The sequence below is a fragment of the Macrobrachium rosenbergii genome, chromosome 32 (assembly GCF_040412425.1).
Source record: "Macrobrachium rosenbergii isolate ZJJX-2024 chromosome 32, ASM4041242v1, whole genome shotgun sequence".
NCBI classification, from domain to species: Eukaryota; Metazoa; Arthropoda; class Malacostraca; order Decapoda; family Palaemonidae; genus Macrobrachium; species Macrobrachium rosenbergii.
Genome location: NC_089772.1, coordinates 8,516,810 through 8,531,624, shown reverse-complemented (window position 1 = coordinate 8,531,624; position 14,815 = coordinate 8,516,810). Strand labels below are relative to the sequence as shown.

At 39.4% G+C, this 14,815-nt stretch overlaps 1 protein-coding gene across 24 annotated transcripts in view; it reads right to left on the bottom strand.

Moving 5' to 3' along the window:
- Nucleotides 1–14,815, bottom strand: part of step (cytohesin steppke) — a 596,835-nt gene that overhangs the window by 19,742 nt on the left and 562,278 nt on the right. The window contains exons 1-2 of one of the 24 annotated variants that reach the window (XM_067132796.1): nucleotides 10,854–10,918; nucleotides 5,287–6,018 (exon numbers count right to left, since the gene is read on the bottom strand). The exons of 20 other annotated variants lie outside the window; for them this stretch is intronic. In XM_067132796.1, coding sequence (XP_066988897.1) covers nucleotides 5,287–5,709 — 423 coding nt within the window. In that variant the 5' untranslated portion in view covers nucleotides 5,710–6,018; nucleotides 10,854–10,918. Of the gene's footprint in view, nucleotides 1–5,286; nucleotides 6,070–10,560; nucleotides 10,786–10,853; nucleotides 10,919–14,815 lie in introns of those variants that run through there. 3 more of the 24 variants (XM_067132793.1, XM_067132795.1, XM_067132794.1) reach the window with 3 other exon arrangements.

The following is a 14,815-nucleotide window of genomic DNA, read 5'->3' as shown; positions in this document are numbered from 1 at the left end:
GTGATGTGAGGTTGCAAAAAGCAACAGTGAATCAACAAAAGGACTCTCAACGTCTCTCTCACTAATAAATGGTTCATTTCGAAAGCATAATAAAGTCAAAAGACAACGCTCGCTTCCATCTCCAATAGAAATTCCCCTTATATACAAACGCAGTTAATACGCAAGTAGCATACGTGCGTTTATGAGACATTTCGGGAGAATTCTGCGTTAGTCTGGCGTCGCAACTGAAGTTCGGCCAGCCCAGCATGATGTGCGCTGAATACTGGTATGTTCTCGTTCTATCGGCACCGTTCTCACCTAGCTTCCGTTTCTATAAAATACTCGGCCACTTTTCTTCACCAGGGAGACACTTTGTCATAAAGGAAATCGTCCCCATATCCCATACGAATACCAACCAAATCTTATGACAAACCAGATGATTTAGTACCATATACTGCAGCTACAAAGCAGACAACACAAATAACAGTCGATTCATTCTGCAATGAAACTTGCTTCCACTATGTTTTTCGTCTAAATTTGGTAGTAATCAGAATGGAAAAGCATACCATGTCGTCTTTACAACTTACTTTGTTAATAATAAGCAGTGTGACAAAAAAAAAAAAAAGGACGAGAAGCCCTTCTTATCAGTAGTTGCTGCCTTGAAAAAAACAATAGGGCTGAAACAATAACAAACAACAGCTCCACAGACAACGGACGACTAATGTTTGAAGGATGAAGATTTTTTTTTGTACTAGAAACATTATTTACCATTTCAAGTAGTAAGAAGGACTTGTTTATAGCGTAACATGACAAAATTCCTCCTGAAAACCATTTTTATACCTAAAAGCTAGAGCTGTTAATGTACTGTACAAGTCCATAAACATTGCAGCACTGATCACAACGATTTCGCAAAAGTAAGCTAATTTAAACTTCACAGAATTGTGCTCAGAATAATCGGCTCGGGGAACAAATTTTTAATTCTAATTTTGGCTTATTCTATTAAAATTTTTGTCTAATTTTCTAATGCCGAAGGTTTAACTGTCATGAACTAAATACTTCTTATTTACCACGAATACTGCTTTATACAAAAAGAAAATTGTATTACATGAAAACAAATTATTATGTACGTTTGTTGTAACGAGAGAGAGAGAGAGAGAGAGAGAGAGAGAGAGAGAGAGAGAGAGAGAGAGAGAGAGAGAGCCACACCTAGTTCGCAATAATGGTCTTACTGCATTCGCACAACCGTACTTTAAATGTGTAATTGGATCATAACAGCATCTGGTTTCACATTCACATACATCTTCGATCACACACATTCAACATCTCATTCCCCTACATGAAAGCTTAAAACATCCCACGAAAATGCGGGCAAAACAAACCTTAAATATTACAGTAATAAATCAAATCTATCTTCACATGAGGTACTGTTTAGACGCGCGCTACTCAGGAATTCAAGTTAACCATCCCTTGAAAACGGGACTGCGAGAACAAAAGAAGAGACTGCGAGGACGAACAAGTCAGTCACGCATGCGCAGAAGCATAAACAGACGTTCATTTAGTGAGAGATAATGATCATCCACAGTAATGACACTAATTATCATTACTTGGGCGGAAGAGGCTTTGAGGGGACTGCAATAATAGCGCTGTCATTTTACAGTAGTCTGCATGAAATCATGAGGCTAACTTTGTAAATCGATTCCAAATCTGCTTGGTATTGTTTGAGCCACCTCTTTTCAACAGGGCGTAACTTGAACGTAACTGCAATTCGCTTCTGAATGCACAAAGGACTGAGGCTGCTTCCGTTGAAATTGCGAAATGCCGAGGCAGGCAAGGCGTGCAAGCCACCACTGACTCACTTTAACTGTCGTCCCACAAACGTTAGGTTGCAAGTATTTTAGTAATCAGGGGTTGAGAAATTTTTGGGCTTTGGTTTTAAACACGTCAAAATAAAGGAGTCAAGTTTAGGCTCTGCAAATTATGGAAAGTGCTTGTTATCAAAGTCGGTTCCATTGGGCCAGTCTCCCAGATAAGTACGTATACGACTCCGATTGGACGGCGCTTGTAAAGGTTAACTGTATATCACTGTAATTTCACCTACGCACGTTACATAACTTCCACTTCCTTTTCTCTTTTGCATGTAAGGAATTTATTAGAGCCTGGTCCACAAAGCTGTAGCCTGTTCTTTTAAAATTCTAACAGTGATTACTAATGAAGGATTAAGACTTAGGCTAAAACCCCTGCTTCTCATAGGCCATATTAGCAAAAAAATATTTCCATACTTGAGCCATTCTCAGCCTTTGCATATATTTCCAATATTCTGACTGCTGAAACCACTGGTCACGTTACAAATCAGTATAACATCATACTCGAGTCCCTATTATCTAGAAAACATGATTTGTCTATTTCGCTATAAAGAATGGAGAAAAAGAATTGTGGCCCCGAAAGCTTTAGCATACTCAGCAGCCTGGAAAAATGATAGGTTAATGGAACGTTTCATTAAAAGATACTGGAAAAATAACCTTCAAATACAGAAACAGTACCTGGACGTTCATTAAGTTGCCCCACGTACGTACTCAAAAAATGAGAACACGTCGACATTTCAGAAGAAAGTAAAAGTTTCTCCATTCACGAACCGTTACAACGCAGAACAATTCGAGACAACAATAAACAAAGACTTACAAATGGACCACACTAGACTGACCAAACCATGATGTGATAAAAATAAATACTTGTCCCAAACTGACAATACTGTAGTCAACTCCAAACTGCATGATTAAACTAGTCTCATATCGCCTAGCTTTCACGTATTTGCTCAGACAATATTATTATTCCAATGGAAGACTCCAGTCGAAGGTACGGTACGATAAGCAACAGCAAACAAGCACCCTAATATCTCAAGTGGTGTTCGTCCGTCCGGCAAGACGGTTTCGTAACTGCCTTCTCACATCTACTTGACCTGCGAGATGAGGACCAGCATCCAAAAATGGATACGGACTTTCTTTTTGTTGTCTTCCAATGCTTTTACATTGAGACGACTTCAATGCCTGGTATAACAAAAAAATGCAGTTTTTTTATTTGCTATTTTCCTGAGTTAAACTATTTTTGGACAACATCCGAAATATAACTATACCACCGCCAATATTTTTGGCACTCTACTTCAGTAGCTGTCTAAAAGCAGCCCCTGAAATTCATCGTTATCTTCTTATGAATTTTGCCATTCTGGTACATCTGATCTTGATTAAAAATATAACTCTATCCCTCTTAAAAGTTACTTAAGAGTGCAATTGCACCAACAAGCGTGGCAATATCTGGTGGAAATCACAACCATGAAGACATCTATCTATGAATCATGTTTACGTAAAACTTGAAACCTTTACATAAGGTCAGCCCACGAAACAATATAGATTTCAGATTTCTTGCATATGCATGGGTCAATCAACAACTGCACCCAAGCATTACTGATTGCAAAATATAAGTCTGAAATTTTAATTGGATTGGTTCACTATATTAATGTAACTTCAAAATTAAAAACCTCAGCAAATAAGTGATTTTAAATTCCCAGCACATACTTTTATATTCTGTGCTATGTTGACAATGACGTACATTAATAAACAGCTGTCTCGTGTTTGTGTGTCTTGTGTGGTAGCGTAATAACTACGGCCATAATTGCACCAGTGTGACTGTGTTGCCTTATTAATTTCATCATCAACTTTCAACAATCGGCCTATACGAGAAATATTCGCGGGCAGGAATTTATCTTTAATCGCGTATCAAAACAACACACACAGTCCTCCACTATAAGCACCATCTAAAAAACCATTTAATAAAACCTTAGAATGCTGGAAGAATTTTTTTGAGAAAAAAACAATTAAAAACATTAATCACCCCAAGGACGTTCCATTCGTTTTCTTGCTGGTGAAAAATCACATTTAAACAACTAAAAATAGCTTTATTTCTATAATAATAGCATGATAATCAGGATTTCCGGAAGAGAAAAGTACTGAAGCAGGCAACACAGAAATGGCAACCAAGCGACTTGCCATGTTCCATCATAAAAGACTCGGATTACGGAGAGCAACGTAAGTCATTAACAACTTTTCTCAATAAGGATTACCAAAGAGCAGTAATGAGGATGATGAAGTTAACAGCCCGAGAAGTAAGATTTGATGACAACGCCAACGAATATACTGTACTTATGAAGAAAAAACGCGGATATTTTTTAATTATAAACGACTACAACATCCAAGGAATTGTTGACAATGTTTGGAACCAAAATTTTTCTGAATGCACTAAAGGGCCTTCTGGTATACAAAGACAAAAATGTCAATTCTTGGTCTTCCTTCCCGTCGTGACAAATTTGGATGGACACCAACGGATATGAGACTGGACAGATTCCGGTGAGGACGGATTAGTGGACATCCAAAATTACACTGCCTTCCTGGGGAATTCCAAGGTGGGCTCCTAACCTCTTGCGAAAGTGTGAAGTGCTGTACATGCTGGATTTCCAAATTACTAGGTGCGTGTATTACTCAGATACTAATGCATGTCTAAGGCGATACAAAAAAAAAAAACGCGTACCACAATTAAATCCGTGAAATTTGTCTTTCAAAGTAGCTTAAATTTTGAAGCAATTTTCTATGAGTTTGTGAGATTTCCTGCATAGTACAGTATTGTATTCCTTGCCGACAATACACTCCCCTTGTTCCAAAGGACATGGGAACTACCTCTTTCACAATACAGTATTGGTGGCGTCTATAATACAAGAAGCTGAGTTTCTATCCGGTAAACAAAATCAAACCTGTTCCCACGCTCCTCCAAATAAAGTCCCTGCCTTCCAACGGAATCATGACTTCCCCATATTTGTAGACAAACTCGCAAGCACATAGTGAGAATCCAAAACCCATTTACAAGATATACATCATATCAATAAACCATTAAAATACTATGAAACGTGGCAAATAATTTAACAATAAAGCAATAGTCAAAGACGATATACGTCTAATAATAATACCCACTCATTTAGACAACAGTGTACGTGTAAAAACACACACATGCACACACACACACCTACTGACTGCACTGTTCAATCAGTAGCATATCGAACATCCCCACCTACACTGCACCATTCACGTCACTTACATTCACGTTTCCTAGGCACCAGGCCTTTTCCCTTAGTGTGTGCGGGGAGGGGAGTGGCAACCACCTGAGACGTCCATGGTGCCACCGTGGAAAATGAAACACATACCACATACCTTGCATACAACATAAACTAACACATGCTTTCAAAACACAGATTCCGTCCAGTACCTTAAGACTGCTGGTGCTGCTGACACTGTTCGTACTGCTTTTATTGTAGATGCTACTACTGTCCTCACTGGGAGAGGAGACGACCCAAGGGAGGCCATCGTGCACCGTGGGGCCGTGGTACTCCTTCGAAGGGTACGAGTGGTTGTGGTGGCCATCGAGCGCGCGGCGAGGTTGGCATGATATGGGTTCATGGGCGTGAATTGTGTTTTGGTGGCCCTCGGGGAGGTGTTCGTGGAAGCCCAGCTGTAGGCGGCTCTCATGGTGGAACGAATGGGAGAGTGGGCGAGACCTGCGGCTCTCTATGCACGCCCACGCCCGCACCCATCCGCACTCGCATCCGATGTCGGTGCCGTCCGCCTTGTCACCCGAAAACCAACTACATGATATGCACTGGACCATTCGCCAGGCCCATGCACGGTACATAGTGTATATCAGCACACCCACCCAACATGCCCTCTTTCACCCACGCCCACGGCAACAAACACTCGGGCGTAGCCCAAAGTAACAAAAATACGAGCACTGCACAATTCTCCTTCGTCACCTTAACAGCAGTAGTTTATAAGGATATTTCTTAAATGAGTTCATTCAAAATGGTGCACTGTTCCTCTGCACCCTTTCACTAAAAATGCAGCTTGAAGAATCGCGGTCTCAAATTCAAACTCATATACATTTCTTTTACTTCATATTGGGAGAAACTGCTCCCATCTCTTTCTGATTGTCCTAAAAATCGTTCTACATATAACAAAATATAAGAGCAAGTGTTAGTTAATATGTGCAATTTTCCTGATATTAAACCACAGAAGATAATCAATCATGAGCGGGAACTATTCATTTTCGGAAATGTTTTCAAAAATATTAAAAATTCTATACAAATCCTGGCAACTATCAACAGGATATGATGCGACACTACAACATCTCGAAACCTTCCAACCCCTTCCACCACCCATCCAGGTGTGTCCTGTATCCCTCTAAAACCCAAACCAATCCTCTCGCCCTTCCCAAACCCTCCAGCTCTTTTCCTCCCGAACCCACTCAAGGCTAAGCACTAAACAGCGAGTAAGTAAAACTTGTTTTTTTCTTTATGTACAGTAGAACGGCAGCTGATAGGAAGGGAAATTCACCCAGGCTAAGAAAATGAGAAGGGTACAAGACTAACAGTGGAGACTCATGTAGAGGCTGTTATAAACTCTACGATGAACAACCCGTCTGTCCAAGGTGGACTTCTACTTACTGATTATGGATTCGGTTATCAGAATACAAAAAAATAATTCTGATTCAGATAATGCATCAGCGCAAGTGCAGTCAACAACAAAAAAAAATTATCTTCATGATCACTCATGCGCAAGACCACGTTATCTGATGAGATTACTAAATCACAGCGACATTAAAAAGTCCCTTCACTGTCATATATATGAGAGAGAGAGAGAGAGAGAGAGAGAGAGAGAGAGAGAGAGAGAGAGAGAGAGAGAGTTTAAAAATAGCACAGATGAGTTATATAGCAAATCCAGACAGTATGTGATGGTAACCCAGGCGAAATACGGCCTTGTGCCAATATGGAAAAAGGCGAAAAACGTAGTTCACCATCCGACATCCACGTATCGATATTTAAATCAATATTTGGTTTTTGCATATCCAGGTTTATATGAACTTTATTCACGCAGCCAACGTTTTTGGATGAAATCAAAGATATATAGAGAAATATTTTTTTCTACTTTACCTCTGACCAGTAAAGAAAAATATTCTCCTCAACGATGATTTATTAATCAAAAGGAAAGTGACTCTGGACAGCAGCTAGGCCAGATATTCAACTACACACGAGGTAACCTCATTACCAAAGACTAGCTTAGAAACTGGAAAGATGTCCGCAGTATAAACTAAAAAAGTTGTGTATACCTATGTATGTACGTACGTTTGCATATATATATATATATATATATATATATATATATATATATATATATATATATATATATATATATATATATATATATACTGTAGCCTATATTGTTTAATGTCGAATTAATTATACCTTGGTAATAACTTGCAGCCAAGGGAATTATAACTGTAAAGTAATCCTGCATTGGCCAGGATTCAAAACTGGGCTTTTTGATAAGAATGAGAGAGAGAGAGAGAGAGAGAGAGAGAGAGAGAGAGAGAGAGAGAGAGAGAGAGAGAGCTCTCTAATCTAAAGGTATCAGACTTCATTCCAAGCTAGTTATTCCTCTTCCTATCATTGAAACTACCTACCTAGATTGGCAATGTAATCGGAGCATTGAACAAGTATCCGGAGCCTTGCCCAAACTTGAAATTTTACATATACAGCTGTTATCCAAATTCATCTTCTCATTTGCTTAACATGTTAGCCATGAAAAAACAAATTACCGTAACCGTACCATTCTCATGATCTACCAGCATTAGCACTGGAATCTAATCAAACCATCCTATAGAAACGTTAAGTACCTATTGGAGAAAAACCTTGGGGCATCAATCAACGTCAAGGAATCCATCACAATAATCCTCGAAAATAATATGGCTGTCAAATCATTCTTATGCAAATGAAGATGATCCTGTTATTGACCATTTAAAGTATACATACCATTACAATATCATAACATAACCACCAACCCACTTAATCAATAGGGGGTCCGCCTGCACCACATCCATTCTTAAACCGGAAAGGCCTTTTGATCTTTTTTCGACCACGTACTTCTCTGTCCGATTCACCCCCTCGAACCGGTAGCAATAAAGACCCTCTTTCCTTCTTATCTCATATACAGATTGCGCTACGAAAACCAGACGACCGAAGTCGAACGGAGTAGCCCAACAGCCATGAGTTTCACGAAATGCCCACCTCATTATCAGAAAAAACAAAAGTGTGGGTATCGGCTAACATGAGAACTCCTTCATCAGGATCAAGTTTATAGGCTTAACACATGATATTGGCTAACGTCGGTGTAAACAATACAGAAACTAAGACACGAACGGCATTTATCTACAAAGAATGAAACGCTAACTGAATATCGTTAAGGTTAAGGACCACTGGTCTCTTGCACAATTCTCTACTACTTCGAAAGACGAACATCTTTACATATACAAACATATCTAAATAAATTTTGGGAAAACAGGCGTTACGTACTGGATATAAAAAACGTTCCATGACCCCTTATCAGTGAACAGGATATGTTATTTTATCTGATTCCTCTATTGATAGAGACCTGGACATTATGAATGATGACCATGTCCTTACGCATAATTCATGTGCAGGATAGAAGGGATTCTATACCCAAATAATGTACAATGAAGTCATGGACCCATACAAAAAAAAAAATAAATAAATAAATAAATAAAAATGACAGTGTACATTTTCTGGTTTCTGAATAAAAGGGATGTGTGACACATTCTGACGATTTCATATCCGGCCTTTTGCAACAACACGTTTCAAAAGATCTACAAAGACAGCCTTTAAAAATATCACACCACTGAAGTCCGTAATGCTGTTTTTGCTAAGACAACTCTTTGCGTTTCAAAAGTATTTCTTGCATGGCTGTACGTAGTTCAGCAATTGCGCATTGTTTTTATATTCTTCTTCAAACTAGATCAATAAACCTACAGATTTCAAGTACGGGAGTAAACTTTATTCAAAAATCAGACCTCACATTGGCAGAAAGTTGGGTCATTTGTCCAAACCGTGGGACTTTAAATATACGGTACGTTTTTTCGTGTATGCAAGTTAATTGCAGGTGGCAAACATATCGAAATGAGAGATGCATACAGGGGTTATAGATAAACTGACAATGAAATGTGAGACGAGAAAAATGTACGAGAGACAAACATGAGTTTGGAGGAGAATAAGAAGCAAGACAGAAATTAGAAGTCGATGAAAGTGGTAGAAATGGGAAAACTACATATAAAATTTGACAGCAATGTCTAAATACAGGCTTCTAGAATTCTCAGCACTGTTCTTAAAAAACACTGATATAAACGTCATAAAAACCGCACTAAAGTTCTTACTTGAAATCTGTACTTGCCCGTTATGAATCAAAATGGCGTTACAAAAAAAAAAAAAAAAAAAAAACATAGGGCTACATAAAATATCACAATCCTCATACAACGACTACAGTAGTGTCCCAATGTACTGTCCAAAATTATAAGAAGAAACCTAAATAACACCCCAACAAAATAAAATACGAGAAAGGCGGTAGACAACGAACAGTGAAATCGAAGGGGGTCACAAGCTACAACCAAGCAAAACCGCCGAATCACAACATGCAATCAAACTCCACAACAGCTACGTGAAAACAAACAAGGCGAAGCGCAGTAAACAAGCAAACAATCAGCGACTTCGCCGAGGGGCTTGAGGGCCGTCACATGGAAATTCATGAACACGTTCCGAATAATAGGAAAAAAAAAATCATAACCTTCCCGAATTAGCTCAAGCAGGAAGCTATTAAAGCAGTTCTCGTTAGCTTTCTTTCTTCGGTTCCCCAATCTAGCAAAGGGATGAGGAGTGGGAGATTGGGGGTGGGGGGCGGGGGAGGGTTGTTATTGGGATAAAACATAACGAGTACAAAACCGCAATCGGACGCCATATTCTTATTAGAATGTCAGAGCAACCTTGTTTCCCCCCCGCCCCTGGGGACCACATTCCTTCGCTTCCTGCTCCTTTAGTGTTTCGAGTTACTGGACACCTAGCTGTAACCAGAGCTGTAATCTAGCAGACCTGATTGTTACCGTTAAATACATATGGACCCAAGCACCGTTACTATGCCGTTACTAAGCTTAGCTCGCATAATTAAAAACAGATATGATTAGGCACCAGATAAGTTGCCTTTTAACATATTTGATGTCTTCAAGACATCTCTCTCTCTCTCTTCACTTCATCCTGAACATCTATTGTCTTTCTAAAAAATTCATTTACCGAAATACCAGCTTTTACAACCACGTCCCATGTAAGTCTTCAACGCACTGCATTACAATACTTTTAGTGATATGGAACATCAAATATTTCGGTCTGTGGTTACATAATCCACTTATATTGGTTAATCAAGAAGTTTCACGTTTGTGTTAAAAACTGGTTTGCAATGTCTAATTGCTCAAGACACCACTGCATTCAGTCACTCCAGCCACTTTTGCAGGATGTTTCCAGACCCACAAAGAGGCAAGCATAAAATAATGGGACAAAACTAGATACTCCCAACAAGACTTGCCCAGGAGTTGTTTTATCACATTCGACACTATTTCACCACCGAACACCCCTTATCACTCATTCACGACCTTCAGATTTGGAAACTTGAAGTGAATGCTGTAAACAATCGTCTTTTCACAATATGCACACACATATATGTCATAAATCCACCAATCACTGATATGATCAAGCATAATTTAGCTTAAAATCACTGACGGAATAAGAACGTCCTGCGCCTCCTCGCTCGGATCAGCTGATACTGAACAGCGACTGCGGTGGCACCCCTCACACCACGACACTCCGCCTGAACGTACGAACGTACAAACGAGTCCAACACCTATGTACAGTACATTATCACTTTTCACGGGAATGCTAAATATACCTTAGCTAATATTCTATCATCTTCAAACAGATTGACTCCACACAACACCTCAGCAAAAAACTACTGTTCAAATAATGCAACCTTCACAACACATACAGTGGCTACTCCAACGACTACGTCACGGTTGACGCAATAAGTCGTCAGCCAATCGTAAGGCAAATCCAGTGACTGTCGTCTTCGAACCGCCAATAGCCGGTTGGGGAAAGTTCGTGTCATCACAGCCAGTCTGACTACTTCTGTAAGATGATAATGGATAATGGGGACACTTAAAAGGTCTGACAATCACCTTTAATAATAGCAAATAAACTCAAAACCTCAAATACACAATAAATATGGATTATCTCCCCACAGTGATTCCGGAGATATTTCCATAATTCCACGAGGGAATCATGAAAAACTCGTGACTTGTTTGTCAAGGGCGAAAACATGGCGGCGTGCTAAATACGGGGGAACTAATGGGCGAAATATCATGTCTTAGCGAACAAAATAACTGGCGGACAAGAGGTCGGAACGGAATCTTCAACTTAATCAAACGGACGGTGAACAAGAACGCTGTTTAATACTGCACCAGAATCATGACAAAAATAAAGCTACAAAGAGTGATAAGTGAAAATTGTGAAACCAGAGATCCTTCCTGGGAACAAGATTTAAAACGGGACTTCATGAAGAACATAAGCTTCCAGGACAGACAAACCTTCACCTAAAGCTCCTGCCAAAACGGGCAAGCGCTGTTTTTATCTTGGAAAATGTCTAAAGGTCAAGAAATCCAGAAACGTAGCCCACTCAGTTTCCTGATTTCCTGTGATCTCATTTTATCTTCACACACACTCACAAACACAATACACACGCCCACAAGTGCAATCGCGCGCGCGCGCAAGCACGCGTACACACACACACACACACATACTGTATATATATATAAAGCTTATTATAAGCGAAACGAAATCTACCCGGGGAATCCCCATCCCATTTTCCTCCACGTTTCTCTCTCTCTGTCTCTCTCTCGCTGGGATTTTGCCTTCAGGCTGCTTTTGGGGAAAAGTAAAGTAACACTTGTCATCAGTTGTGTCTGCATATGAACAACAAAATCTACCTTCAAATAAAATATCAAATCCCAACCAAGGACAACGCCGATGCGCCTCATGCACTTTGCTGAACGCAACGCATCAGTCTAGCCACCACATAAATTTCCAGTCACTACATAAATTTCCAGAATGAATTTATAAATACAAGAAGGTAAGATCTGCCGATGAAAGTGCACATTTACAAAGTCTAAGCTGTGTGTGCGCATCAGTACGCCTGTGTGTAATCACATCAACACAAACAGACGTAACACGATCGATTGGTAAAATGAAACCAGACATAACTGGCTACTGTACCACCTTAGCAAATGCTGAATCATGCAGAATAGAGATCAGATTTACCCTGTTTAGAAGACTTCCCGTTTGTAAGAACATTCCTATCACCCAATGGATTATGACCAATCTTTAATTGAACGCTTTTAAAATATATCATGGACAGGAGGGGAACAAACGTCAATCCAGTCCCAAAAACCTGGGAAGACTGAAAGTATAAAATATCCTAATTAGTATGAGTAACACGTGAGAGAGAGAGAGAGAGAGAGAGAGAGAGAGAGAGAGAGAGAGAGAGAGAGAGAGAGAGAGAGAGAGAGAGATAAAAGATGCAGGAAAGCCCAGGAACATTAAGCTGACTAACTAAGGCCTGGGACGAAAGGCAACAGCTCTCTCACTCCATTTAAAAACCCAGCAATGGCAGACCATGGCACGATTATGTGACCAATGACCGATGCCCTAGGCACAGATGGTGGTGGTGAAGGCAGTGTTCTCTCTCTCTCTCTCTCTCTCTCTCTCTCTCTCTCTCTCTCTCTCTCTCTCTCTCTCATATATATATATATATATATATATATATATATATATATATATATATATATATATATATATATATATATATATATATATATATATATATATATATATACATATAAGCTGCTGCAAGTGCACATTTGTTACTTACACACATATATATATATATATATATATATATATATATATATATATATATATATATATATATATATATATATATATAAAATATAAAACCGGCAATATATATATATATATATAAAATAAAAACCAAAATCCGCACTTGTAACATCTTGTGTAAGGATGGTATTCTCTCCACTCGTAGGCGGTGACGAGCAAACATCCCTGGCATGAGTGAATGATACCCTAAAGGGAAGCAGCTACCCAATTCCGTGGGAAGACAGAACAGGATAATGAAGATTAAACGAAGAATGATAAAAAAGTCAGGGAGGAAAAGACGGCCTGTATTTTAGTCCACAAAGAAGGAACCCATTGAGCTAGTAAAATTAAAAGTGATTCAGGAATGCATGCACTTATTTATAAATTGTCTTTAAGGATAATAATTTATTTACAAATAAGCAAGGTGGTGCAAACGAACTTACGCATGCATTTTTCCTTTGACCTACATGACTCATCTGATACACACAGCTATATATATGTGGTGTGTGTGTGTGTGTGTGTGTGTGTGTGTGTGTGTGTGTGTGTGTGTGTGTGTGTGTGTGTGTGTGTGTGTGTGTGTGACCTAATTCGATGACAAAATATTTCAGGTGTTATAAATGAAAAATAAATAGGACTTAGGAAACGACAACTCCACTTCAAATTTTGAGACGACAACTCTTCTTCAAATTTTGAGAAAGGCTGAATAGAATGAAAACCAGTATGATTTACTGGTATGTGTAGGTATGGAACCGACATTTCACGTTATTAGTACAAAACACGTTTCGGCGTCACGCCGAGAGCTCCGCGTACAATTCACCAATAACGCCAGAGCTCTTCCTACGCATGCTCGAGATGTCAAGAGAGGGTGCATGGCAGCAGACAACTAGTCTATGGGTCTTCAAGGAATTTAACTAAAATGTGTTTTTGGAGGAATTTAGCTAAAGTGTTTTACGAGGAAGGCGCGTTAGTGAAGCGGGTTAGCCGTTAAATAAGTGTAACAGAAGATCCGACAACATGCTAAAAAAAGTACCAAAGGTCAGACTACAAAAATGTTGTTCATGCGCAATACGAGTATATACGCAACAAATACTGCGTCCGAGTAAAAAAAAAAAAATGTTGGAGATCCTTCACTTTCGAAACTCTTTAGGAACAGTCAAAAAATGACAATGAAATTACTGACCAGTATTTGTAATTTTTTTACGACAGAAGTAGGATAGGCGACAACTACCTGGTAAATGCTCTGAAGACAGGTCGTCTGCAAGCAATAACCCCAAGAAATCAGACGTCTTGAAACAAGAAAGTCCTTCATTGGGAACCAAACGATACTCACAAGAGGAAGGAAGGAAACACAGAGAGAAAGCAAACTTATTTGCAAAAGAGACACGACGCGGGTGGATGAAGAGGACGACCTTGGTGAAATTAGAAATGGCTATTTGCACTGAGCACATGCACAGCCTCCATCACGCACCTCTTTCATGCGAGTTTTCATTGAACTAACCCCGGCTACGAGGATGACGTATAGACAGCCATCATGAAAGACGGAGAATTAGCTAACAGTACATCTGCGCTACAAGTGCGACGGGCTAACGAAAGCCCGCAATTATGGAGACGATAATCATCAACAAAATGGAAGATCAAGAGAAATGTTATGGTAAAATAATGGGGATAAAACCCCTTGCATTTCTGTCAACTGTATCTTCGGCTATACAGCAAAAACATGAATGGCAAAGAAGCATACATCATACACACAAATATACACATACATACATACATACATACATACATGTGTGTGTGTGTCTGTGTGATCCCTGTGCGATAGCCTGCCGATCGATCCTAGACAGGGGTATGACTTAGCCCAATTTCCTGAACATTGGCTCTATAACACAATTTGAATGTACTTTCAGTTTATTCATGTTGTTT